At 38.4% G+C, this 27,685-nt stretch overlaps 1 protein-coding gene across 1 annotated transcript in view; it reads left to right on the forward strand.

The window, feature by feature from the left end:
- Positions 1 to 27,685, forward strand: part of lrp13b (low-density lipoprotein receptor related-protein 13 b) — a 35,324-nt gene that overhangs the window by 7,231 nt on the left and 408 nt on the right. Inside the window, exons 10-36 of the mRNA XM_088628795.1 lie at positions 665 to 887; positions 1,992 to 2,114; positions 2,850 to 3,065; positions 3,908 to 4,225; positions 4,453 to 4,671; positions 4,930 to 5,103; positions 5,715 to 5,927; positions 7,139 to 7,315; positions 8,051 to 8,263; positions 8,842 to 9,108; positions 9,748 to 9,960; positions 11,012 to 11,188; positions 11,833 to 12,048; positions 13,261 to 13,490; positions 14,291 to 14,420; positions 14,933 to 15,120; positions 16,076 to 16,259; positions 16,918 to 17,130; positions 17,445 to 17,628; positions 18,559 to 18,757; positions 19,097 to 19,261; positions 19,789 to 19,989; positions 20,430 to 20,979; positions 22,041 to 22,163; positions 24,024 to 24,131; positions 25,333 to 25,569; positions 26,922 to 27,324. Of these exons, the coding sequence (XP_088484921.1) occupies positions 665 to 887; positions 1,992 to 2,114; positions 2,850 to 3,065; positions 3,908 to 4,225; positions 4,453 to 4,671; positions 4,930 to 5,103; positions 5,715 to 5,927; positions 7,139 to 7,315; positions 8,051 to 8,263; positions 8,842 to 9,108; positions 9,748 to 9,960; positions 11,012 to 11,188; positions 11,833 to 12,048; positions 13,261 to 13,490; positions 14,291 to 14,420; positions 14,933 to 15,120; positions 16,076 to 16,259; positions 16,918 to 17,130; positions 17,445 to 17,628; positions 18,559 to 18,757; positions 19,097 to 19,261; positions 19,789 to 19,989; positions 20,430 to 20,979; positions 22,041 to 22,163; positions 24,024 to 24,131; positions 25,333 to 25,569; positions 26,922 to 27,324 (5,864 nt within the window). The remainder of the gene's footprint in view (positions 1 to 664; positions 888 to 1,991; positions 2,115 to 2,849; positions 3,066 to 3,907; positions 4,226 to 4,452; positions 4,672 to 4,929; positions 5,104 to 5,714; positions 5,928 to 7,138; positions 7,316 to 8,050; positions 8,264 to 8,841; positions 9,109 to 9,747; positions 9,961 to 11,011; positions 11,189 to 11,832; positions 12,049 to 13,260; positions 13,491 to 14,290; positions 14,421 to 14,932; positions 15,121 to 16,075; positions 16,260 to 16,917; positions 17,131 to 17,444; positions 17,629 to 18,558; positions 18,758 to 19,096; positions 19,262 to 19,788; positions 19,990 to 20,429; positions 20,980 to 22,040; positions 22,164 to 24,023; positions 24,132 to 25,332; positions 25,570 to 26,921; positions 27,325 to 27,685) is intronic.

A 27,685-nucleotide genomic window follows, 5' to 3' on the forward strand; every position in this document is an offset into this window, starting at 1 on the left:
AATAGTAATATTGAGTGTATGCATTGCTTTTTCTGTTATGTTCAGATGAAAATTATGGCAGTTCCCTTTAATTTCATTCAAACTGCACATCATGTCCTGCACAGATGATAACTGATACCTTGAAGTGTACCACAATATTGTAATTTGAATACATTTATAAACCTCATAGCATGTGATTAAAAAACTTTAGGCAGTTTAACAGTCATTGCAACATGTGGATATGCATGCAAATGTTTTTGGTGCCCTTCTTTTTGATTTAACTGAAAACAAGTTTTTAAAGTTCTTCATTAAAACTAAAATCTGAAAGGTTTAGCCTGTTACAACATTAAAAAAAAATCTTGCTCAAAGTCTCCAAGATATAACAAAAATGACATTTCTGTTCACTGAATTGGAAAATATGGACCATTACTTTTAACTGTTGGAAAGTCTTCTCTATTGAAAGGCCTTTTCAAAACAAATTGGTTACATTATTCAAAGTTATAACCTGCAATACCACAATTCTCTCAATGGAGATTAATTTATTTTATATTGACTTGCAATTTGACTGCTTTAATCTCTGGTAAATAACCAGTTTTTGATTTTTGCTTGCATCTTTCATTTGTCGCTTGACCTCCCTGTTCTGTGGTGAATGTTTCTTCCCTGTGCTCTTTGCTGTTCTATCTAGTCTGTTGAGACAGTGAAGGTAGATGGCACTGGGCGCTACTCTTTCTTGGGCTTCTTCAAAAGGGGAGAAATGCTGGGGCTGGCTGTGTTTGAGGGTTGGTTTTACTGGACTGATGGGAAGCAGTTATTGCGACAGCCCCAAAGCAATCCTAAGGAAAAGACTGCCCTTTTTAAGGCTTCTGTATCAATCCTATCCACCATTCATGAACTACAGCAGCCTAGAGGTAGGTTTCCTTCTACCTGTGGGATGAATACTCATTTGATGAACTTTGAGTGGTATCAACAGAAAAACTTAGATAAACAGTTTGGCTACTTTTTTGTAACCTTGCCCATTAAAGACAGAAACTAGTCTCCCCTTATTTAACCTTTCCTTCCCTCAAGCAAAACTATAGAGAACTTTATTAAATATGGACATTTTTATTTTTCAATATTCAAACCCAGTTAAGGCAGGCTAATATATTAATAGTATATTGATCTCATTATAGATTTTATTTCATTATTAAAGCATTATATGCATTTGAGTATTTCAAGCAGAAACAAGCTATCCAAATTCTATCCTGTGCTGAGACCACAAGGAAACTGATATTTTGTAAATGACAGTATCGGGCGTTGATTCCTGTTAATGAATTATTCATGCTAGTTGCCAGTCTTGAAATGAAGACTGATATGCTTATTCTTCAACTGATCTTTGATGACTGGTTTAGTTCTTTCTCAGTTTTAATTTCAGTTTACTTGTTGCCCTGAAGTATAATGGAAATTTAAGGGAGCATTTTTAAATGGGTTTAATTATTTAAATAAATATACCAGGTAAACTTAGAGCTTTGTGTGTAGAGTTGATCATTACACCAAACAAAAAAGAATACTTCTCTAGAAAGAATGTCATACATTGTCAAGTTTGAAATGACAAGACTCTATGAACAAGGAATGGAAAAGAGACTTAGGACAACTACTGGCATTGAAACTGAATGATGGCCTAGTCAAAACATTGACAACTCAGCTGGCTAGCTCAGGGCTAACAATGAGACCCAAGTACTTAAATACTATTAAGAAGGAAAGCGTTTGGTGCATGAATAGTACTTGACTCGATCTTGGGTATAATAAATGTAGTTGATTCCTTTGTTTCCTTCAAGAAACACCAGGATTAAATTATGGCATCAGTGTAGCTCTTTAAATGAGAAGAGGCCATTGTTTGACTTCAGTTTTATGGTCAGGTCCTCTGCTTCAGTTGTATTTTTACTGCTATAAAGAAATTAGTATATTGTTATTCAATAAATTCTGAAATTGGTTATAGAGAAGTTTTAACTTCTTCCTCCAATGCTTTTTTTAAGGTTATTCATCCCCATGTGCCAAGACCAACTGCAGCATTTGCTTGCCATCTCCTGACAAACCAGTTAAGCACTTGTGCATATGTCCTGATGGAATGTTCCTCTTGCCATCTGGGAAATGTGAAGGTGAGCGGTCTTTCCAGCATTGTTTAAATATAAAACCAGTCCATCTGTACACAAATTTAGCTGTGCGAGCACCTACATAGAATTCCCTGTTCCACTGTGCCTTTAACACCTCGTAATAGGTGACGGTAACTTTCTTGGTAAAAAAGTTATTGGTTACAAACCTACAGTAAATACTCTAAGATGGAGTACCATATCAGGAAGTATTTTAGTATTGGTGTTGTCTTATCTTCTTTCTGGGGGAAAGTATTGTCAATTATTGAAACTGATTCCTAATAAGTACTGTATATGTACTGAATACCCTGAGCCCATATCTTTGATAGACTAACAATTAATGGCAAATGTTCAGTTTTTTTGTACTGCACAAAGACTGAATAGATGAGTACTATGGAGTAATGTTAGTTGCATTTCATCTAAGGTCTTTATATGGTGTAGCTTTGAATATATGGTTATTGCATACTTAGTTACTTTTCCTACTGTCTGCAGTTATTCTGTTAATATTATTCAAGAGTTTATTTATTACAGTTTGCTAGTGGAATAAGTAGTTTACAGACTCAGCTTATTGCTGTATTATCTTTTATTTTTTACCTTTTTAAGCTATTTGGGACACTGGAATTAATGGTGACTTCTCCTAAGTTGTTTGTAGCACATGCAATACTGTAAGCCAAATGAAAACCAGGTATACAACTGGAACCAGCTATTCTTTATCCAAACTGACTTTCGCCTTTTTTTTTGCAGATTTATACCTTGCATATGCAACACCAGTTGATGTGCATACTGTAAAATTTGGAGATAGAGTGATAAAGAGGTCAATTATGACCTCTGATGAAACGATCACATCCTTTGACTTTGATTGGAAAAGGAACTGGCTCTTCTGGACCAATGGAACAGGGCAAGTGAAGAGTACAGATTTTGAAGAGGATGTAACGGAATACATTGCTACATTCACCCCAGGTGTGACTTTTAAATTAAATTTGGTTTTTGGATATTAGATTTTAAATATGCAAAAATTCAGTTAACAACTTTAAAGTATCCAAAGTAAGCAGTGGTATATGGAAAAATGTAAAACATCCCATTATTCTATGTTTGGAGGGAAGTAGCAGATTAGTATCGCTCAAGCTTGACTGTAGGCTTGCTTGAAATTAGTAAATTCCTCACTTCTCAGACATGAGTGTGTAGTGAGCACACTGTGATTTAGCTGCCCTGCACCATTGCAGGAAATGCTGTACTTTGGTTTGGATAAAGTGAGTCCCCCTCTATGAGCAAATTGCTTTGGCATCCTACAGATTTTAATAAATTTATTGGATTGTTTAAAGCTACTTGTGACATTCAGTATTGCACACAGGGAGCAATGATTTCTAAAATTCACGTTCTTTTGACAAAACAATGCCAAAGACTAATATAAGCAAGTCATCTCATAACAAAATATATTTTGTTGCTGGGTGATTTCCTAAATTACATTTCATATTAAAATTAGGACTTATTTGTGAAACGAGTTTTGATTTGTTAAGTCATGTTACATATCTGAGTGGTGTCCTCATACTATTTTTACAGATTTAGTTTAGTATGCAGATCATATGCAAAGTATTTGCAGAACTTTTGCTCTGGACATTGAAATTAAGAAATTAACTTTAGATATTTCTATGCATGTTTGATATCAATGTTTCCAAGAATGGGAGCATATTGTAAACATACACAACCATTTTGTACATTGAACTTACACAAAACAGCCATTCAGTATCTTAATAGACAGGTTTCCTTGTGTTCAATTTGCAATCACATTTTTCCTTTTGCAGCTTGTACTATCAAAGTTGACCCGAGATCTGGAAATCTCTATTGGCTGTCATGTGATGGGCTTAATATTGGAGTCACCTCGATGCCCTATACGGATGTTAGCTCCACAAAGCAGCTGTATCATGCAACTGAAGTTCTCACAGATCTGTATGTGGATTGGCCAAGGGATAATTTGTATTGGCTGGAAAGGGGGCACGTGTACAAGATGAATCTAATAGGTGGCAATGTGAAAGAAATACTGGATGTCTCAGGATACAATCCAGACCAGATAGTTCTGGACATAAAATCAAACAGCTTCATCTGGAACAGCAACAACTCAGGTAAGATTCTCTACATTCAATACCATTTATTTTTTAATTATTGACAAGTGTAATACTAGCATACCTAACCTGTTCAAATTAATAATGTATGCTGACATTACCGAATTAACATTTTGTATTTCTGCTCAACTGGTTGTCTCAGGTTCAAATAATAGAGAGAAAATAGAGGTCTCAGCAAGCTGCTCAAGTCGAGATGAAGACAGACTTTTTTAACTGATTTTATTTAGGCTTGCAAATCATGAGTGTCCTGAAGAAAAAGATTTCCTCTCTAAAAGGAAAGTGGGTCCTGGAAGGATTGGTTGTTGCTGCACATGAGCCCTATCTAGCATCCTTGCTGGATAATGTCCTCACCCTATGGGATCGCAGACTGATGAAGAAGCTCACAACAGTTGAGCTGGAGAGGGGTGTGTTCAGGGTCATGCCTTTGGCCAAGGATATGGAACAAGGTCAGCAAAGTCTGTGCAAGCAGATGTCTTTCATCCTCTCAGGGGCTTAATTAATTCTGCCCTCCAGTCAATGCAGCTAGAAGAGTTAAGCTTCAGGTTGGTGTTGTCATGGGTCATGCGTACTGTATTTTCCTTTTAGAGTCAATTGGTTAGGGTAGGAATTGAGTGTTCCAAGTATTTATTGAGGAATTTCATGAAAGGGAACTTCCTTGATGTACTGGCACCCTGCATTTTAGAATATACATGTCTTATGTCCAGTTTTAAAAAGTAACCAAAAGGAGCCAGCCAGCGCACCAGCTCGTGTCTGTCCCAGGACATTTGTTCCCTGCAGTGATGGAAGCAACTGTGTCCACTACGACCACCTCTGTGATGGGGAGAAGGACTGTGCTGATGGCTCTGATGAAAACAATTGTCCAAGATGTGCTGATCCAGGTATCAGTTTATTGCAAATTCTTTGTAAAAGTTGTTCACTACAGTATATTTAAACTGCATCAGTTTCATAGGTGAAAATTAGAAACACTTACACAAGTGCTAATTCTATAATTGTAATGGTTCCCTTTCAAATTTCAGTTAACCTTTAGTTATTCTAGTTATATAGCAGACATTTTTTTAAATTTTAGGTTGAGTTAAATGGTCCTGGTAAGTATTCCCTTTCCAGACTTGCATGCCTCAATCTCAGTCACCCTTGGGTGTTTCCATTAAGAGCTAAATCTTCTGTGGGTGTAATAGTTTTCCTAAATGTATTTAGTTCTAAAGATATTTTTTAAAGAAAGTTTACAGTTGCCACAATATCTGGTTAAGATTGTTTTCACAAAATAGTTCCATTAGAATATATGATGTAAATTAAAGGCTTCTGATTTTCAAATGGAATCTTGTCAGGATTTTTTTTTGAAGGTTTTTAGTTTAGGTTTGTAGTTTTTAAATTGAAATGTGATATCTTCTCCTATTGTCTCCTATGGTATATTCTCCTGTCAGCATCTATTGACAGCAGCTTTCTCTGATCTGCACACTTAAAGGCATAATGCGGGATTTTTTTTTCTTAGATCATTTTAGTTGCCCCAATAGTACATGCATTGAGAAGAAGTTGGTTTGTGATGGCATGAATCAGTGTGAAGATGGCTCAGATGAGAAAAACTGCCCACCAAAAAGTAACGATTGTGCCTTCCGCTGCGATGGAGATGCCAAATGCTTTGTCCATAAAGTTCAGTGTGATGGCAAAAAGGACTGTGATGATGGATCAGATGAAGAACAGTGTTGTGAGTTAATTTAATATGCATATAGGGAGTTTGCATGCCTTTGTCACAGGGTATCTTTTTCACAAAAAGAACATTACTAATGGACAAACTGCTGCATGGCTTCTTTTCCAACAAAGCTACTGTGAGTGTAGGTTAATACATGATACAGATGTCACAAGTTCAAGCCTTGGTCACATCACTAGCTGACTGTTTGAGGATCAGTGCTGATATTAGTCAGAGCTGTTTCAGAGCCATGTGATTTCAGTGGTTGGAGAGGGGGATTCCTTGGCCTAAGTTGACAATGACTCTTCTGCATATTGGAGAATATGTAAGGTGTTAAGTGAACAGTTTGGTGGGTCCATGCTGACAGTAGCTTGTCTGCACTTACTCATTCTCTGGGTGCAATGGTCACAGCAGGCAATTCCAAATTGGAGGGGGTGATAAAATAATTGGGTATTTGATTGGGGTTTTGTGAATTTGCTTTACAGGATGAGGGGAAAAAAGTAGCGCTTTATGTAACGCCATAGTAATCTGCCAATATTTTTCAAACATTATGGGTTTTTTCCAATACAATACATTTTGGATACATTACTTTTCAATCATACTTCACTAGTACTGTACACAACATAAAGTGCTAATGAGGTTAATTTGACAAGATAAACGAATGAATTATCTTTGTGCCTTTGCCATTATCCTGTTGTCTTAAAAATGGTTTTTTAATGTGTTCATTTAAAGATGGATAGAAACTTTACACTGAATAGACAATCTACACTCAACAGGGCTGACCATATAGATGTTAATGTTAATGTTTCTTTATTAGCCCTATACAATTTCTTGCATTAGGAATGCGTCTTTTCGCATACCCCAGCTTTTCTCCAGGGAGACACAGACACAGAGACAGGGAGAGAAGCTTGGGGTCAGAGCGCAGGGTTTGCCATTGCACGGCGCCCCTGGAGCAGTTGGGGTTAAGGGCCTTGCTCAGGGGCCCAACGGAGTAGGATTCCTCTGCCGGCTGCGGGATTTGAACCGGCAACCTTCCAGTCACAGGCGCAGATCCTTAGCCACAGAGCCACCGCTCCGCCCCCAGATCAACAAGAGGCCATGAACTAGATATTCAACATTAGAGAGGGTTATTTATTCTCAATCTTAAAGCTTTGACAATATTAATTTAGCTCATACAGAAATGTCACCAAGCAGTAATACTTCTGGATTCAATACTTGATCTCCTTCAGCTGTGAGTCCTCTTTTAAGACGACCTACTGGAACCCCTGTCCGCACGTGTCCCAGGTTGACAGTGGCATGCTGGGATCAGAGTGACTGTGTCCGCTATGACCATCTGTGTGACAAGGAGAAAGATTGTGCTGATGGGTCAGATGAAGAGGACTGTCCACGAAATTGTATTGAGCCAGGTACTTGGTTATTAATCTTCTCTTCAGTAAGTTCCAAAGAGAAAAGTATCTAATTAAATGACTAGGTTATTTCCTTTTCTCTTAAATAGGAAAATGCTGAATTTCTAGTAAGTTCACTGCACTGTTCTAAGACACTTTAAGTCTGCAAAATGCATTCTACAACTTAAATTTAATCTTTGCTGGTAATTCCATTAGTAGTGGAAATTTAGTGAGAAATCTCCAACTACTGTATGTTTTTGGAAAGTATTATTCAAGAACTATCAATTTTTAAATCATTTTATGTTTTGAATATTCTTTATTTTGTTTTTTATTAAAACACATCTATTTACCAATTACAAACTACATGACATTGCAGAGGCACAGGAAAGAGTAAGTTTTGAGGTTAGAATTATGGATTGTTCAACAGGTTGAAATTCATGTAGTAAGTTAGTCTGCAGTTGCACTGTTCTTTTCATACAGCTTCTGTTTTAAAATATCGGAGCTGGGATGGAAGAAAGATTCTTGAGTTAATCTATTTTGCAAAATGAGGGCTGATTAAACCAAGCCTCTCTTCACACTTTTCACCCTATTTTGTGTGAAATTAGAGTAGACAATGAGTTGTGCTTTTCTATTGCATCTCTATTGACTACAAAATACCCCAAAAGGAAAGAGCAGCTGTACAAAGGAACCTTAAACAGAAGCATAGCTGTGAGGTAGATGAGGCTGGGTTTGAAAATGGTTCTTGTTTCCTGGCAGATAACTTTCAGTGTAATAATGGCATGTGCATCGAAAGGATTTTGATATGCAATGGAATGTTGGATTGCACAGACGGCTCAGATGAAGACCGATGCCAAGAACTAGTGACGGAGTGCACCAACCTATGTGACAGTGGGTCCTCATGCTTCTCGCCCAGCTCTCGCTGTGATGGAAAGAAAGACTGTAGAGATGGAACAGATGAAAAAGACTGCCGTAAGTCACTGGTGCTAAAGGACGTTCCTTGTTTCAATGAACTTCATCTTATTAATTGTTCAATACTAAAATTATGTATAGTTCTCATTACATACTACCCAAATGTTATTTTTAATATCCTTGTCATTTCATCCTACTAAAGAGTCACCAGTTGCCCCCCACACTATTCACAATGTCTCACAGTGCTACTGCAAAGTGTCTAATGACTCTCCAAGACTTCTACATTTCCCAAAGACCTTGACCTGGGAGTCCTGGAAAAACTAACCAACAACAGAATTAACTATGTTTTGTAAGTCAGGGGATCCCAATCCTGGTCTTGGGATCCCCCACACAAGCTGATTTAATTCACAGAACAGACATAATCAAACCTTAACTGACAATTTTGTTTTCCGTGACTTACGTTGTCCAACTTCTAACTCTGGGGGGTGGCATTCCTAAACTTTCACTCAGGCAGCTCTTATGAGTTCAGTTAAGGATCAGATTAAGTAGAGAACTCAGGAGAAATAAAGATCATGGTTGGAAACCCCTGCGGTTAACTAAATGACCCGTTACCTTAAGCATCTTTTTCTCTTGGACAGACATGACTAAAACATCTACTGCTGCTGCAACTACTATACCAGTGGTTTCACCGTCTGCAGACGAGACTACTACTACAACTACAACTACGTTTACTATTACTACTGCTACAGAAGCTGCAATTGCTCCATCTGTGTCCTGCCCTAGTGCGTTTGTAGCATGCCGAAAGGGTGTGAACTGCATTCCCATAGAACAGTTGTGCAATGGGAATAAGGACTGCCCAGATGGTTCTGATGAAGAATCCTGTGACACGAAGTGTAAAGAACCAGGTATTTCCAAGTAGTTGTCCCTATTTAGAAGCTATGCATGAGGTTATGGGGCACTGTGTAAATTATTCACAAGTAGTGGAATACTGCTCATTTGAGTGGCTAGCTTGAGGTTTTCACCCTATGGATGTTGCTACTTTTTTGGATTTAATTTCATATTCTCTCTAAAGCCATCCAAGCCACACTTCAATTAGAATGAATAAGATCAGGTGATGTGCAGATTAATTTTTTGTACTTAGCTGTTGTCTTGAAATAGGGATAGCTGTTACAGTAGTTTGCAAGCACCATACCTTAAAGTGGTACAGCTTTTCTGTGTATAGTAAGTCTTCAATATAAAATGTGTAATACTGTATTATCTGAAATGAACCCTTTAATGGAGATTAGAAGTATTTAATTTTTCATTTTAAAGCATGTGAATATTTGTGGTCCTACTTTAATATATGATAAGTTACTGTTAAAATAAAAACAAGTATTAAAGCTCTCACAACAGTTATTACTACATTTAAAGCTTTCTTGACATTTGTAGTTCCAGCTTTTCTGCAGCCATTTACAGACCTTTTGTTTAACCTTGTCTTAAATACTAAGGCACTTAGAGTTTGTGGTTTTAGAAAAGAGTATGTTGCATCAAATGTTTTTTTTCAGGATATTACCAGTGTAAAGATGGCCAAAAGTGCATTGAAAAGGCATTGGTTTGCGATGGAGAACCTCACTGCTTGGACAGTTCTGACGAGTCCGGCTGTCCTGTTACGACACCCAACTGCAAACTGCATTGTGACGGTGGCACAAAGTGCGTGTCTGATAAACAGTACTGCGATGGCAACGCAGACTGCATCGATGGAGCAGATGAAGACTGCCGTGAGTCTTTCAAGTAGTCTAATTGGACAATCAGACATTTGGTCAGGTTCTTAAGAGTTTAATGGATCCAATATAACCTTAAACTGTTTATCATGATTGTCCCTTACCCATTCGCAAAACATTGTGCAAGACCTTTAGTGTGTTTGGCTGGTGAGTGCTGAAACCTGTAAAATAAGATTGTAATACTACATTCACAGCCTTTTTTTGTGTATGTACTTAGTATATTTCTTAGAACCCTTCTGTTTACTGAAATGGAACAAAATATTTTGAAGATGTTAAAAATGATTTAAAATTGTTACGTGCCATACAATAGCTTTCACCAGCAATATCCCTCAAGTTCTCCACATTGTCACGGTTTGTAGTAGATATCTTTATACTATCTTTTAATTAGACCTTTTTAGCATTCTTTAGTTCCCTTCAATTACTATTTTTCAGGTAGATGTTCTGGAGAATAGCTTTTAGAAAGGAATCCTTTCCAATGGTATGAAGTTTTCTTTAATGACTGTAAAAGAGAAATTCTTGCTGACTTTTATAGCACAATGCAGGTTTTTGAAGTGGTTTGCTCTGCTGCTTTTCAGGACTTCATACTTTTATCCACACATGGGGGGGGGGAGAAAGTGATAGGACTGACCTATCAGTCTGATAAAATGTACTTTTATGATAAGTGGGAGCAGAATGATACATTTGAGCACTCTGGATTTGCCACTTGATCTCCATCATATTTAAAAGTAATGTTTCTGGACCTGTATCAATCTGTTCTTAGACATTATTGGTGTGATGTCTGAAGGCTATGCAGAACCTGGAAAGTCAGGAGGAACCCTGTTCCTTTTATTATCTAACTGTGTAGGGCCTTTTCTAAGCCTGGTGAACTCTAAAATACCACATCAATTATTTAGTATTGAAAAGTAATGACATCTACGTTTTTAAACACATACAGCTTTCCAAAATTCTCCAGCTTGAGAGAATTGTTTGATTCTGGATTTGAAACGGTCAGCTTTTGTAAATCCTCACACAGACAATACATGTCTGAAGGTCAGGGCCTTCTTTCTAGGTTTCCAGGATGCCAATGGGCCCGTGGCAGAGACAACGGCCCCCCTTGTGTGCAACCTGGGATTTAAGCTGTGCAGAGATGGGAAGGAGTGCATTCTCTATAGCCACTGGTGTGATGGGGAGGCAGACTGCAAGGATAGCTCTGATGAAGACAGCTGTGCAGATAAATGCCCGACAGGTATAGTGGATTTTAGTCTAAATAAGGATTCAGATTTAAAACAGTTTCTTTGGTTCTTTTGCAACACATAGTGAGTTATATACTTGGGTGTTCAATAATCCCTTTTATGTAGATTCAACAATGTTGTAGATTCTCATAGTAGGACCAAGTAGAGAACTGTGTCAATTAAACCATTTGAAAGCACTGAAAGCTTGTCATAAAATGCATATGGGACATTCTAGAATGTTGGCCTATCTTTAGCTTGTTCCACCTTGTGTTACATCAGTTATCATACTTATTGGATGAATTTGTTCTGTCTGAATCTAATATACGTTTCATAGGATACATTGAATTTTTACTCAAAAACAGTTTGGTTTAAACTTGTCACAACTTTCTAAGGATACCTAGCTTTGTTTATCTTATAAAAATGGAAGCAGCCATTCAAAGGAAACATGTTATTTCTCATTACGAATGTAAAACCAGTACATATTTAGATTACAAAGGATTTTGTAATTTAATAAAATAACTGTTCCCTTTATGGCTAGAATGACATTTTGGAAAAGCAATCACTGTGAACTCCAATGCCATGCTACATGAAACAATTTTGGCATTCTCATGCTTCACAAGCTTGGCTAGGACTGATTCTTGTAACTTTGTTGCTTCAGGTTTCTTTCAGTGTGCCCATGGGAGGAAATGCATTGAAGAGAAACTGGTGTGTGATGGCACCTCAGAGTGCCAGGATGGCTCAGATGAAAGAAACTGCTGGAAGCCCACGGAAAGCTGTGCCTTCCGCTGTGACAACAACTCCCGGTGTTTCCCTGAGAGCTTCCGCTGTGATGGCGAATATGATTGTGTGGACATGATGGATGAGGCCAACTGTGGTAAGTTGAAATGCTCAGGATCACAGGTGATTTCCCAGCTCCTTAAGCACTTAAAGATGACCCAGAATACCTGCTTACTCTCTACAGCTGACAGCTTTAGGATGTGGCTCAGGCATGGACTGACTAATATATTGAAGCTCTTATAATAATAATTGCTTACACTTATATAGCGCTTTTCTGGACACTCCAGTCAAAGTGCTTTACAGGTAATGGGGACTCCCCTCCACCACCAATGTGCAGCATCCACCTGGATGATGGGACGGCAGCCATAGTGCGCCAGAATGCTCACCAGAGTAATGCTCAGAGTAATGAAGCCAATTCATAATGGAGATTATTAGGAGGCCATTATTGGTAAGGGCCACTGGGAAATTTGGCCAGGACGCCGGGGTTACACCCCTACTCTTTTTGAGAAACGCCCTGGGATTTTTAATGACCAAAGAGAGTCAGGACCTCGGTTTTATGTCTCATCTGAAGGACGGCAGCTGTTTACAGTAGAGCGTCCCCATCACTATACTGGGGCATTAGGACCCACATGGACCGCAGGGTGAGCGCCCCCTGCTGGCCCCACTAACACCTCTTCCAGCAGCAACCTTAGTTTTTCCCAGGAGGTCTCCCATCCAGGTACTGACCAGGCTCACACCTGCTTCGCTTCAGTGGGTTGCCAGTTGTGAGTTGCAGAGTGATATGGCTGCTGGCTTATGTTTATGCAGTAGGGCATGTAACTATTTAAAATGTGCTGAGAAGTAGGTATTTCAGTGAACTAACAATTTTAATGTTTCTTTGTTTTTATTAATATACTATGTCACATTTTTAAAATAAGTGCATATAATTTGTTATTCATTTGCAAAGGTGCTGATCACATACAGTACTATTCCGGACATGGCATTACTGCTGTGATATTAAGAACAAGAATCATGTCTTTTCCATGTAGGGTCTCCTAAAAATTGATAAAACAGGCCAGAGAACAAACGAGGCTCAAATTGTTTAGAGCCATGCTCCAAATACAAGTGAGTTATGGACATGGGCATATCAGCACAGACCTTAAATTACAGCATTTGGATTTTGTTTAAAAATGCCCTCCAAGATGCACATTTTAATGAGATGAGCAGTATAAAAGTTAAAATGGCTTGCAGCATTCTTGGTTTAATAAAAGCTACAGTGGTTTTCAATCTGTGAATGTCTGTAGCAAATTTAATCTTTCCTGTGTCTTAGCTGAGCAGGAGTGCAGCAGCTCAGAGTTCCGATGTGGCAGCGGGCAGTGTCTCTCTCTTAGCCTGCGCTGTGATGGTGATGCGGACTGCAGGGACCACTCAGACGAGGAAGACTGCTCCAAGCCCCCCCACTGCCCCACCAAGAAGAGGTGTCCAGAGAGCCATGAGTGCCTGCTGGAAGAGTGGATCTGCGATGGGGATAAAGACTGTAAGGATGGCACAGATGAGAAGGTGCGAGTAAAAAACAAAACAAAACATACTGATGGTACTGGTCCTCTTTAATTCTATGAACAAAATTGCCATTAATCTTTCCGTGATGAACCTTCTGCTTATTTGTTTTTTGTTGAGGTGGATTTAATATTGCTACCAAATCTCCACAATTGCAAATCTGACCTGAAGCCAGTTAATTCTCCACTGCCAAAAACTCTCAAAGTATTAAGCTGATTCCTGAAATGCACAGCTGACTAATACTAATTTTATCCCAAATTAAGTAAGCCATTAACATCTTATAGGCTTATTACTTATCACAAGCAGCTGGTTTGTGAAGAGCTTGAACTTGTTTTTGATTTTTTTTAGACTTATCAAGCATATTGAATTTAGAGTGTGTCCTGAATGGAAGTATTTGCTTAATTTAAAAGCCTAACCTGTCTAAACTTTTTAAAAAGTTTAGAAATAAAGTATTGACCTTGTCCAAACTACAGGGTTTTAGATAAGGGTATTCAGATATGTTCCCACTAACCACATTTTCACATTTTAGATATTTGTGTACTGGAAGGACTAACAAGGCCAGTGACTTGGGGCGTCTAATGTTGTAATGACCATTAAAAGGAATCTTTTGTTAAATGATTATCTTAAGTTTCTGCATGCTTATTGGACAGATGTAAAGATTTTTTTAAAATCTTCTGGTAGCATACTTACAGCAGGACACTGCTGAAACAAACAATCGGATTATAACAAGTAGATAAAGATGGAAATGGATAAGGCTTTGGTAAACAATCAACTGAAAGTCCCAGTTTATTCTCCTGTTATAGGACTGCAGGCCTTCAGAAGTTAAGTGCAGTGAGTTCCAGTGGTCATGTGCATCTAAAACTCAATGTATCCCCAATTTCTGGAGGTGTGATGGAGAGAAGGACTGTTATGATGACAGCGATGAGGCTGGATGTGAGTTTGCTCTCCTTTACTCTTTAAACACATGAAAACACTGATCATGGAAATCTTACTGGAACTATTACAGCTGCTATTTTTACTTTTATCTATTGTGCAAACTGATGAGGATGACCAGATAAACCTACAGAAGTAAATGTTTTCCTCATAGTAAAATGTGCTTAAGGCCAGCTACTTCTAGGCTTTCCAACATTCAAGACATTATTCATACAAAAAGACATTGGTGACTTGAATGAGATCAGTCATTGAACTTACAATGTGCTGAAAACAGGATGTCTGTATTAACTACAAAGAACATACTGACTGGCACAGAAAGCAAACTTGTTGGAAAAGGTTTGGTTCTTCATTTTTGCACCGAAAATGTGATGCAACTGAAAATTAGTCTTGTTCCATTTTACATAGTCCAATTCACTGTTGAATTTTTTGGTCCGTCTTGCTGAATACAAATTTACGTTTGAGGCAAAAAACTGGATTGGGACGTGAAGCACCGTTGTCTCTCTTCTTGGCAGGTGGCTTGGTGAAGTGTCCGGACTACCAGTTTCAGTGCAGCAATCTGGAGTGCTTGAACACCAGCCTAGTGTGCAATGGGATATCTAACTGTCCGGATGGGTCTGATGAAGGTGGGGACTGCAACACCCATCCCTGCTCCAGTTCTCGCAAATGCTCCCATGCCTGCTATGTGACACCCTCAGGCCCAGTAAGTCCAATAAATTACTATAAAGTATGTGTGGAAATGTGCTTTTTCTATTTTATTTATACATCTGAGGGTTGTTTTGATGTAGAGCGCCAGTGGTTTTGTTTCATTGTTGCAGGCATTTACAATGTTTTTGGATAAAGCCACTCTTGGAAAACAATTTATATAATTGAACCTAAGGACAACAGTAGGAAGATATAATCTTGGAAACAATGGGCCCAAATGTTTCTAATAGGATTTAGTCTTGCTCAGATCTTACAGTAAGTCCAATTGCTCTAGTAGATCAATTGCTCAATGTGAGCTCAAATTATGATCCTGCTCTCAGGAAGGATTGTCGCTCCGTCCTGTTTTCTTAGTATGGTACAACCACATCTTAACTGACTTTCTTTAGAAATGTTTGTTAATTAAGTTGGACAACACCATATTTAAGCAAATTGAAATAGGTGTAGCCATGCTGTTAGGATTGCTCTAAACAATTAAAAAATTTTGAATGGGATTGATAAGCATGCTGTGTCCCCACTTTTAAAGTAATTTATAATTGAGATTTTACAGTAGTTTATGGAAAGCGGAGTAGTGATCATTGACTCTGTATTTGATGTGCTGATTGCAAACAAGGAGAAAGTTGTGGCCTCCTGGATATTATTAGGACACTTACTCCTACGGTACTGTCTTGGTCATAGTGCTCTTTGTGAATTAATGTGAACTCCCAGCTCACATTATTCCTCATTGGTTTGTTCTGCAATTTATTATAATTATAATTAAATCATAATTAAAATGTCACCATTTATAGTAATTTAAAGAAAATATTATTGATGCATTTTAAAATTAATCATTTCACAGCATTTTCTAAATCATTATAATAAGTAAAATACAAATTTAATAGTTTTGAATGTTTCCTTCTGTACTAAATCATCCACACCTACGTATTAATTAGACCCATTTTTTTGCAATTATCCAGAAATGTTCCTGTGAAGTGGGCTTTAAACTTGCAGCAGATGGCGTTTCCTGTGAAGATCTAGATGAATGCATGGAGAGTCCCGGTGTTTGTGACCACAAGTGTATCAACATGAGAGGGTCATACAGCTGTCAGTGTCACTCAGGATACTTGCTGGAACGTGATGAACATAGTTGCAAAATCATTGGTACTGTACTTGCTGATTACTAAAGCAACAATTCACAAACTAGAAATCTAAATCTGTGAAAATTAGGCAAAAGTATACATCTGAGGTCTCGGATTTAGTAATTAAATTATGGGTAGTGTAGTGATGAGACAGTGTGCACTGCAGCTTCCATGCTTGGATGTAGGGTTCAGGTCTGGCTTGAGAATCCATCTGTGTAGAGCCTGCGTTTGATTTGGTCAGAGTGCAGGCCCACCCTCCTGTGTCCTGTGCTTCTGGGATAGGCTATGGGTTGCCAGATGTAAACCTCTTTCTGATAATAAATGGGTGTCCCTTTTCCATGATGTCCAAAGTACACTTCTGAGGTTAAAGAAAATGTACATTTTGTACAATTAGATTTCACATCCAGATTGCACCTTTTTCATCCAATAGCCGTTTCAAGTAGAAATCAATTATATAACACAAGAACAATAATAGAATTATTAAGCTATCAAGAAGGTTTTGATCATATCATAAAATTAGATTCAGAGAAGACAAAGCAGCTATAGGTAACCACAAACATTGATCTAGAATTTCTGTTCCTGGATCAGGATTGGCAGGGTTACAGATATGAATAATGAAGAAATTTTAATCTAACGCTGGCTGATTTATCATATATAATTAAAGCTTTTTCCTTCTGCAGGAGAGCCGTTTTTGTTGGCATCTGTTCAGTATGAACTCCTTATCTATAGCTTACATGGTTCCAGCATGGAAGTCTTGTTTTCTACTGGTAAAAGGCTAGTATTTTCTGTGGACTATGACTGGCAGGAACAGTTGGTGTTTTGGGTCAGCCTTGATGCGGAGAGTATAAAATGGATATCCATGGACCAGAAAGACAAGGGAACTCTTGTGAAGGGTAAGTTGTCATAATGGAATGCCTTTCCCTTTTAGTGTCTGAATACCTTGCAACTCTACAGCAAGTGACATGCCATTTATTCTAAAATGTCACATTTCTTCAGTTGTCTTTGTGCTGATTTAAAAGATGTGCTTGAGTCAAAGTTAACTACAGTTCATATCAAACAAATCTGAGGTAGTTCAGGGCACCTGGAACATTAAGAACAACCTGAAATGAATTTTGAATGCCCTGTACTTAAGCATGAGCGCTATATTGAACTGTCAAATTTATTGGGTCATTGGATGTAGAAACATACTCTCCATTTTCCCCTGCAGGTATAAAGTCAGACTGTATTGCAGTTGACTGGCTGGGTAGAAATCTGTACTGGACAGATGGTGTAGCTGGACAGATCCTAGCTATCAGTCTGAACACCACTTCAACCAACATCCGAAACAACACTGTCGTGTTGAATGAGGATTTAGAGCAGCCGCACTCTCTTGTACTACATCCACAGGAAGGGTAAGAATCATTGTTCTAGTTGCTAATAGAAATACCAATCAGAGGACATGCTGCCTAACATGTTGCATACGGTTATAAAAGAGGCAGTGACAATCATGATTAACACCTGCTTGCTGTGCAAGTGAACATCAATTTCACCCCAGTGAAATTGTCGCTGGATTGTCCCAGTCAGTGAACACTGAGTGTTTGTTAGATGTCCTTTTATTCTGTGGCACAGGTGAAGATTAAGTAATCAAGTCCAAATTTAGGTAATCCCAGTATTCTAACATTATAAACTGAATGCCACAAATTTTACACTGTCAGTGAAAAATGATCCTACCAAAAACAGAACATCCCTCTCTAAAACATGGCTGCTCACAAGTGAATGAGACGCAATTTCCCTGTACTAACATAGGAAAGGTATTTTTAGCCTGTGGGTTCCAAAATACAGGAAAGCAGAATTCCCTAAAATAAGATGAAGTTCTCTTAATTTGAGTCCGGTACTTTTTTAGCGTTTAGTTTGCCTAGACAATCTTTTTCCTGGTCTGGTTGGAAAAATAAAACCTCCCACATCAATATTTTGATAGTTGGTTCTCTTTTTTTCCCTTCACTCTGTATTTCTAATCCCATATTTATGCTGTGGTCCATTCCTGTGGAGACTGTCTTAAAGACCTCCCTGGGAATGGCCCAGTCACTATTGGAATGTTTATTTAATATGGAAGTCTTAATTTTTTAAAAGTTTTTAAAGATTATTTTTGAATTGTGAAAGCACCTGTTGGTTCAGTGAAAACCATTCTATTAATTCTATTCTATTCTATTAGAAATCTGTACTGGACAGATGGTGTAGCTGGACAGATCCTAGCTATCAGTCTAAAATTGTACAAGTTTGGAAATGCCTAAGAAATGCTATTTTTTTGCCCCTAAGGTGGTTCTTTTGCTTTACACTTGCAGGATGATGTACTGGACTGAGATTGGTGAGCCACAGATAGAAAAGGCAGGAATGGATGGCTCTGACAGGAAGGTCATTATCACTAAGGGACTCAGCTGGCCCATCAGCCTGACCCTTGACCTGCTGGATTTAAGAATTTTCTGGACCGATGAGAAGCTGAAATGCATTGGCTCTGCTAATATGGATGGAACAGATATTAAGGTACTATTAATGAAGCGTTTCAAAGAGAAGCTTTTTTGGGGGAAGGAGAAGGGTAGTAGTGTATTTGATCAAAAGAAGGTAGAGATGCTGAAAGCCTTTGTCCACAGCAAGTTTAAAACTAGAAAACTATTGATTATTTCTTTTCAATTAAACATTACTGGATTGCAGCTATAGATTTGATAAGTCAGATGTTAATTTTTGATTTTCTCAATGACAATTTAACACTTTCTTTTTGTTATTCATGCATTTTAAAGCATCTCGGTATACTGTATATTAGTTTTAATCCAAGAAAAATGCAGTATATAGAAGTCGGGTATAGCACTTTTTTTTTCCATGCAGCTACTTCAGTTGACTGAATCGCCAAACCCATTCTCTGTAGTGGTCTTTAACAACATGATTTACTGGTCAGACACTAAAAGGAGGACAATTCAAAAAGCCAACAAAATCACAGGCAAGAACAGGAGTGTTTTTCTGAAACGGCTTGGCCAACCTTTCGGATTAAAGGTGAGCATTTTATTTGCCTTCTGCTAATTTTGACAAGCATTTTCTTTGCTTTTAAATGGTTTGGCTTCTCAACACATTAGAAACAGGTGTCCTTTAAGGTTTTACTTAAGCCTACAGTGGTAGTGTAATGGGGATCATTAGCACCTAAACTTGTTACAAACTAGTTGAGTGGGGCTCTGTGTGAGTTTACTAGGGAGAAGCAATGTTCTGAAGCCAGAGGTATCTGAATCCCACTGGAGACGGAGTTGCACCTCTCAATGTAGCTACATTTAAAGCAGAGAGGCATTAAATTAAATTCATGGAACCAGTTCATTCACAATTCTGTCCTTCAATTGTTCTGGGAAAGTTTCAGATTTGACACCAGTGTCATGAAACAAGTTCAGTACCTAGTGAGAGTTGGTCTACCCTATACAAGATTAGCCTGAAATGATGTTAGGCTGATTTTAATTAAGAGCTATGGCTTATCTGAGTCTAATCTCTACTTTAACTAATCAGACTGCTGATTTCTATTAATGTTGTCTATCCAGATTATACATGAATCTCTTCAGGTAACGTCTGCCAACCCCTGTAAAAGTCTGGATTGTTCCCATATTTGTCTGCTGGGTCCAAGGCAGCGAGCAGTGTGTAGGTGTCCTGTTGGGTATTTGCTGACTGAGGATGGAGTCACCTGTGATATTCCAGGAGACACCACCTTCCTTTTCCTGCTTTCAGCTTCTACACTCTCACAGGTAAGTACTTAAGGTGCAACACACTCCACACACTCCTTCTGAATATTTAAGATCATTTTGTTTTAAACTTTGCCAAGAATTCAAAAGAGTAATTTATCAAGAAATTTGTTTCCCACATGAACAGATTTATTGGCTTTGCCACTGCCAGCACTCATCAGTTTGTGCACTTTTTCCTACTTTGACTGTTCTCTTACTTCAAGCTGATCCAACAGCAGTGGGGGAAAACTGTATAATAGCCATACTGTTAGAAACATCCTAATTTCAGCAGACGAATGTTCTTGACAACATTTATTTCCCTGAATCCCTCTAGTGGTCTAGTTGTCCATATGAGTCCAATATTGCCATTACAGTGCTTCATCACATAACAGGGTGTATAAGAGGTAAATGTGACTCAAAGATTTTCATTTGAAGAAGCATTTCATTTTTTTAAAACTTTTTAGGTCTACTTGAAGAATATGCACACTTTAACGGACCTTAATACATGGCCAGAGCACAAAGCTCTTCCCATAGCTGGTGTCAATGAGGCGACAGCCATGGACTATGTGCTGAAAGACCAGACTGTGTATCTGGCTGACGATGAGGCTGGCTTTGTGAGCCGGTTTAAGCTAAAGGACTCTGAGCTGGTGTTCCGTAGGAAGGTGCTGGAGCTCCAGGGAGAGACGGTAATGGCTCTAGCAGTTGACTGGCTCTCGCACAACCTTTACTGGAGTAGCAGCCAGCGTGCCCTCCTTTGTGTCACCTCGTCTAGCAACAACTACACTGCTATTATTTTTGAAGATGGCGTGGAAGGAATTGACTCCATTGCATTATACCCCCCCTCTGGAGCCATATGTTTTGCAGACATGGGGAAGGAAGGCAGGAGGAGCCAGCCCAAGATAGAATGTGCCTACATGAATGGGCAGAACAGGAGGGTTCTGTGGCAAAAAACAATGATGCCCACTTGTTTGACTTTCAGCACCTCTGGCACAGAGCTCTTCTGGGCAGATCCTGGTAAGCCATCTATTACTAAATGGCCATCTCTGCTCTAATGTAAGGGTTTCTCTAGTTAACAAAGTAATGTATATCATTCTACAGTTTTGTTATAGAGGACAAGATTGTCATTGACATGTCAAAGACTACTGCTGCACGCTGTATTGTTGTGCATTTGATAAACTTTGATTTGATTTTGATTGTTGAAAGACATTGCAGGTGTTGGTTAATTCAGTAACTCATGGTGCCCCCCTCTCCAAAAATACAATTATTTTTAATATTTTGATTGCTTGACCACTGTATTTTGAGGCTGTCGTCTTAATAGCCTCAGTGTTATAAGGAGCAACATGCATTTTGAAACTGAACTAGTGAACGCGAGCGTGTATACCCTTCATTTTGTATTCCCTTCCATGGATGACTAATCATTCTAAGCGTAAATTGAATTTGGGTTTTTCAAAGGCTAAGAAAAGTACAGTCATGGAATTGTGCAATGAATGCAGTATACTGCAGAATAAATCCATAATTCATGGCTGTTGTATTTTGGAAAGTTGCCCATCAATTTTAAAATGATCCCATATCTGGACATGAGAAGAAAACATCTTAAGGAACACTTGATACTTGTTTGCTGAAACCAGGTGGCAGGGCTTCCAAAATTATGATTTTAAAAGGTAACAATGGAACCCTTCTCCATAAACATTTTTAACATGGCAAAGGTTTGTGCCAAATGTGCCCTGAATCCTTTTCTACTTGGATTACCAGAGGTATCTGAAGAATTGTGGAAGCTCATCAGTGTCACTCTTGTCTGGTTTACTGGTGAAGAAATATAGGTTTACCAGTGATATCAAGAGCATCAATGCAAGCTGCTGTTGAAGATGGAAAGTTTACACAATTATCACTGTTTATGCTGACTTGTTGCCAGGGCTTGTGAATTGTTCTGCTGAAATCTGTCAGCTTCTTACGATAAGGGTGATCCTGGTGGTGCTCACCAGCACAAATTTGAATCATCCATCATAAACTTCAAACATCGACAACTTTTCCGTAAGTCTCTGAAGTTCATATGAATTGTAATATTTGTTTTGCAGGTGCTGGAATTATTGGCTCCATTGGCATTGATGGATTCAAATACAAAGCCTACAAAACAGGAGGTGGCATCCTAACCTCTTTTGCACAAACTGACAACATTTTCTTATGGACAACAGTCAATGGTAAGGCAGTTTTTTTTCAGGTGCTCCTCTTACAAAATCTCACTATATAATAAGAATGAACTTATTTTCATACAAAATGTATTAGTCGAATGCTCAAATATGGTGAATTAAGGCACATTTTTCTTCCAAAACTCTTCAAAGATTATATCATTTAAGTCAAAAAACATTTTTGTTGGAAAGGAGTTTTTCAAAGAAGATTTATATTTGAAAAACTTGCTAGATCTAAAGAGGAAGATTAAAGGATAAAGTCAGCACAGTTAAGCATAAATATTTAAGTATTAATGCTGGTATTTAAGAACTACTTTTTTGTAATACTAATTGTAGAAGTCATACACAACAATGGAAAATTAAGTTCAATGTAATTTAATTCTGGATTGGGCCTTTATAATACACTATTATGAAACATTTGCAGTTTGAATGGTTGATCCTTTTTGTATAAATGTATGCTTTGGCAGGCAAAAGTGACAGTTTTCCTATTCCACTGTTTCCACATTTATAAACTGCAGCTCTACTTTTTGCTATTTCTAATCAGCCAGCAGATGGCAGCATTAAATCATTATAAACCTAACAATCCTTCATTTGTTTCACTATTGTTAATAATTACTTACACTTATTAAATGCTTTTCGGGACACTCCACTCAAAACACTTTACAGGTAATGGGGACTCCCCTCCACCACCACCAATGTGCAGCATCCACCTGGATGATATGATGGCAGCCATAGTGTGCCAAAACTCTCCCCACATCAGCTATTAGTGGGGGGGGAGAACAGAGTATTGAAGCCAATTCATAGATGGGGATTATTAGGAGGCCATGATTGGTAAGGGCCAATGAGAAATTTGGCCAGGACACTGGGGTTACACCCTTACTCTTTTCGAGAAACACTCTGGGATTTTTAATCGGTCAGGACCTCGGTTTTACGATGTTTTCCGAAGGACGGCACCTTTTTAAAGTAAAGTGTCCCCGTCCCTTTTATGGGGCATTAGGACCCACACAGACCGCAGGGTGAGCACCCCCTATTGCCCCCAATAATACCTCTTGCAGTAGCAACCTTTAGTTTTTTCAATTCCATTTATTTTTATATTTTTCCCAGGGGGTCTCCCATCCAGGTACTGACTAGGCTCACACCTGCTTAGCTTCAGTGGGTTGCCAGTTGTGAGTTGCAGGTTGATATAACTGCTGTTTTAAAACAGGGTTTAAAGAGTTTCAAGGAAAGGCACCTAACATTCCACATGTCAATATGTGCACAAGATGCTCCATGGGTAACCAATTTGCAGTGACAAATATAACATTGATGCAGACTAATATATGCTGGAATGTTCATAGATCTTGACCATGCAGTCCAAACCTGGACATCTTGGGCATATGGCAGTAGGTAATGGCTGAGTGGGAAAATATACAGCCATTGCCTCACTGACAGGACGGGGAGCTTAGCCATTCTTCAGTTTAAATGTTTTCTGAACTGAATTGTTCTATAGGATATAAGTAGCCTGTATGGATCTTGTAAAGTTGGCATGCCAACATCTTATAGCATAAGCTAATACTTACTGTTTAATACTTAAATTTGGACATGTACCAAGATGGGAGAACATAAGTCCACCAAGGTTTCACTGGTGATTTGACTTGGTTTTTTAAGTTTAGTGCCAAAATGGAGTGGATCTAAAAAAACTGACTTCTTATCCAGATTAAGATCAGAGGTAAAATAGAAACCAGAAGACATTGTCAACTGAAACTGCGGTTTCCCTCCCCTGATCAGTCTGGCTTGGCACTGAGCGAGGGAAAAGAGTGAAATAGTTGGCATGTTAAGATCTTTTACATTGTGAATGTGAAGTGTTGATTGAATTCTTTCTTATCCTCCCAGATACAGCAAAGCTTTGGTTCAGTGATGGCCTGCAGCCCAGACAGCTCTGGTTTGACGTGAAGACAAACGTGGTTAGCCTGAAAGTATACAGCAAGTTCAGCCAGAAAGGTAGTCTGCATACTCAACTTTTCCTAAGGAGGGAGATTTAAGGTTTAAATATGCTGTATCATTCAAAAGCAGGTTGAGTCTTTGAATGGCCGTCAGAAAACTGGATATCCTCTTTATTTGCAGTTAACCTTTAGGATATTTTTTCCCTCAACATACAGTATATGATGAGTGTAATACCAACAAACACGAAAGCAAAACCAAAGGTTGCTCTCCTCAGTCTTATTGTAATTTCCTTGTAATGCTTCCAAGTAAATCCCACATTAGAAATAAGTCATCAGTGAAACTTTTAAAATTAATCCAAGACATTTTTCTCCCAATAAAATGCACTTTATTTTTCAGTATTATTAACCTTATAAATGTATATTGAGTCCTTGCTACAGTATTTTCTGTCTTCTGAGACCAGTTTACTTCTGAATGAAAGCAATTGAAATAAGTCAATAAAAATTACCCTCCTGACCTGAGAAGTAATGTATTTGCTCTGGTTCGTTTGTGGAGGTTACAGAGTCTGAAGCTTGTTGAACACAATTTCCCACAAAATAGAAGTCCAAAGTGTAATTTAAAACTTTACTCAGTGGCATTTGATAAGTCACAGACACCAGAAACAAATCTGGAAAGTGCTGGAAACTTCACAATTTTTTACTTCAATATTGAGTTAGCAATTTGATGCCCTTTTCATGACGGAACATTCATTCTTTAGTCCTGTACATGTAAGAAACCTATACAAGGCTATTGTTGGGCACTAATGATTTGAGGAAAGACGAGCCTTTGTAACTCTTTATAGGCCAAATCAGGTTTATCAAATTCCAATCTTTCAGGAATTGTAACTGAAGAGTCCTGTATTTTGGTTTTCCCTTCATTTGATATACAATTAAAATGTAAATCATCTTTCTAGTTTTTCCAAGATTACTGACTTAAGGGTTTAAATAACGTCAGGTTGGAAGGTAAAAAAGTGACAGTGTATACTGTCTTGAGGGCGGGGTTTGAGAGTTCTGAAGATTTCAAAAAATGACTCTTTTCCCCTTGAGGTGTGTGGTGGGGTGATGTTTGCTTTCATTCAGTACCCTTAAACACTTTCTCTGCACTTTTTCATTTCTCTAATTGTCTGAGCTCTTGGGCTTCATTTTTGCCAGTTTTCCTCACACAGGCCACAGTTCTGGTATATGTCCTGCCATGTCCACAATATTGCCTTTTCCTGTCCCAGGAACTAATCTGTGTGCAGACCAGAATGGTGGATGCAGTCACATCTGCCTGCCGTTTCCACAAGGGCGAACCTGCAAGTGTGCTCAGGGCTACCATTCCATTAACTCCACTGGCTGCGTCAAAGACCTCAACTGCCCGCCCCACACCAAGGCCTGCCGTGACGGGCGGAAATGTCTCCACAGTTCCAAATTCTGTGACAGGTGGATGGACTGCCTAGATAATTCAGATGAGGAGAGCTGTAAGTTTGCTCATCTTGGATCATGTCTGAAGATCTGGACTAATGTCATTGCTGCGAGATCTTTAGCACCCTAGGGTCTTGAATTTGATTTTCAGTGTTTCTGAGGATATGAACAGAGGTTTACTGGTTACGGATATAAGACCAGGGTGCTTTTATCAGATGTACTAAGAGTGCTCAGGTTTTAACAGGATAAAGCATGTCCTTTCTGTCTACCTGTTTTTTGTGAAATACACGTCCGTAAGTGTGAGCCTCTACTTCAAGATAAACGAGCAGTGTACTAATGCTCCATATTCAGTCTATTAAATTAACGTGTCGGATAGGGAGAGGTTTTTACACTGCCTTTTCCTGATGACGTGAGCTATCTGGGTGTGCCCCTGTTAATCCCTTTTTAAATCCTTGGTTTTATTATAAAAAAATAAACAGGATGTTTAATTTTTTTGAAAATCCAGATCCGATGGTCCCTTTTATGTGGAAAATGATGTCAAAAATCATAAGCAAACAAGTTCAAAATATTTGCTTTGTGATAGTTTGGGGCTGTTTTTGTGTTACATGTGAAAGTGTGAAAGGTTTTCAGGAGAAACCAGATTAACTAGATTATCAAGGGGGTGGGAACCATGCAGTGTAGGGTTCTAAATGGGCATTGGATACTAAGCCTCTCAGCATATTGATTCTCAGTAAAGCAAAGATAAAATAGTAAAGGAACAAAGTAAAACAAGTTAACGGCTGAATGTTCTAAGAATCAGTTTCTAAAAATCATAAACTAATGCATTTTAGTTTTGGTAAAGAGACCTGAAATCACTTTCTGTAATCTGCACAAATGTTTTTTTGTAAATCAGAAAAGCTATCTGCATAGACAGAATTATATGCAGAATTTGTTGCGGACCGTTCTGAATTCAGGATCAACATTGAATATTTTTCAAAATGTTGTATGCATTTCTTTTCTTAAACTGAACTATAGTTTCTTGTACATAAAAAAAAATGAAATTCAGTTGGAAGACGGTACTTATGACTATAGATATAGATAGATAAGACTTTATTGATCCCATAGGGAAATTGATGACTATTCAAAACCCCATAGGCTGTTTCAGAAAGACTATAGCTAGCATTACTTTGACATTTGGCCACTTTTCCCCAACATGATTGACCAGTCAAATGAAGACTTTCACTTTTCCCTTCACTGTATAATAAAGCCAGGTCTGACTACTCTTGAGTGCAGTATAATGAGTAGCTCTAATTCATGCAAATCAGCCTATATACTCTATATGCTCTATATACCTATATCAATTTCTCTAATTAGGAATTATAAAATCTACATTTTTTTCATAAAAGGTGTGTATCTTTTTATCTAACAGGTGTTTATACGACAGTGATCCCTGGTCAAAAGACTCCTGAAAGTTCTGCAAAAAATTCGAATTCAGGTGTCAAAGTGATTAAGAAGCCCCCTCTACCACCCTCCTCTGGAGCATCAGGGATGCCACCTTCCACCACACAGGCCGTCAACAACAAAATCCTGGTCCGGAAACTAGACGTGCAGACTTGCAGGGATGAGCTGTGTCACAACCAGGGGAAGTGCGTGGTGGTCAATGACCAACCCACCTGCGAGTGCCTGCTGGGATTCACAGGACAGTTCTGCCAGGACAAAGTGATCAAGTCCATCCAAGTCCCGCTGACTTTGGGCATGATAGGTTTTCTGATTGGAATGGTCTTAATCGTCGTGATATTTGTTCTGTTGAGGAAGAGGAGACAAGCAAATAGGTCAGTTTTAATTCAAACTACATTTGCTGGTCCACAAATGTAGAAATCAGTATTGACATTGGTTTATTTTATATCCAGAGTTATGTGTTACACTGTTGGAAAGATGTAAAATTACAATTTCCCTATAACCAGTTTTTAAAATGACATTGGTTCCACAGAAAACAGGAGTCTAAGTTCTAGCACTTAATACCCTACGTCCTGTAGTACTTACAGTGATGGTCAGTGCCCATCTTAAACTCACTTCAGAATGGAAAAACATAAGCAGAAACAAAGCTGAAATTCTAAGAGATGGTCATGTATCCAGTTTTCTTGGCGCAAGTAAATATTTGCTCTCTTAAATTCTAGCTTTCCATGTTTTTCC

The sequence above is a fragment of the Lepisosteus platostomus genome, chromosome 4 (assembly GCF_059453375.1).
Source record: "Lepisosteus platostomus isolate fLepPlt1 chromosome 4, fLepPlt1.hap1, whole genome shotgun sequence".
Classification (NCBI taxonomy): domain Eukaryota; kingdom Metazoa; phylum Chordata; class Actinopteri; order Semionotiformes; family Lepisosteidae; genus Lepisosteus; species Lepisosteus platostomus.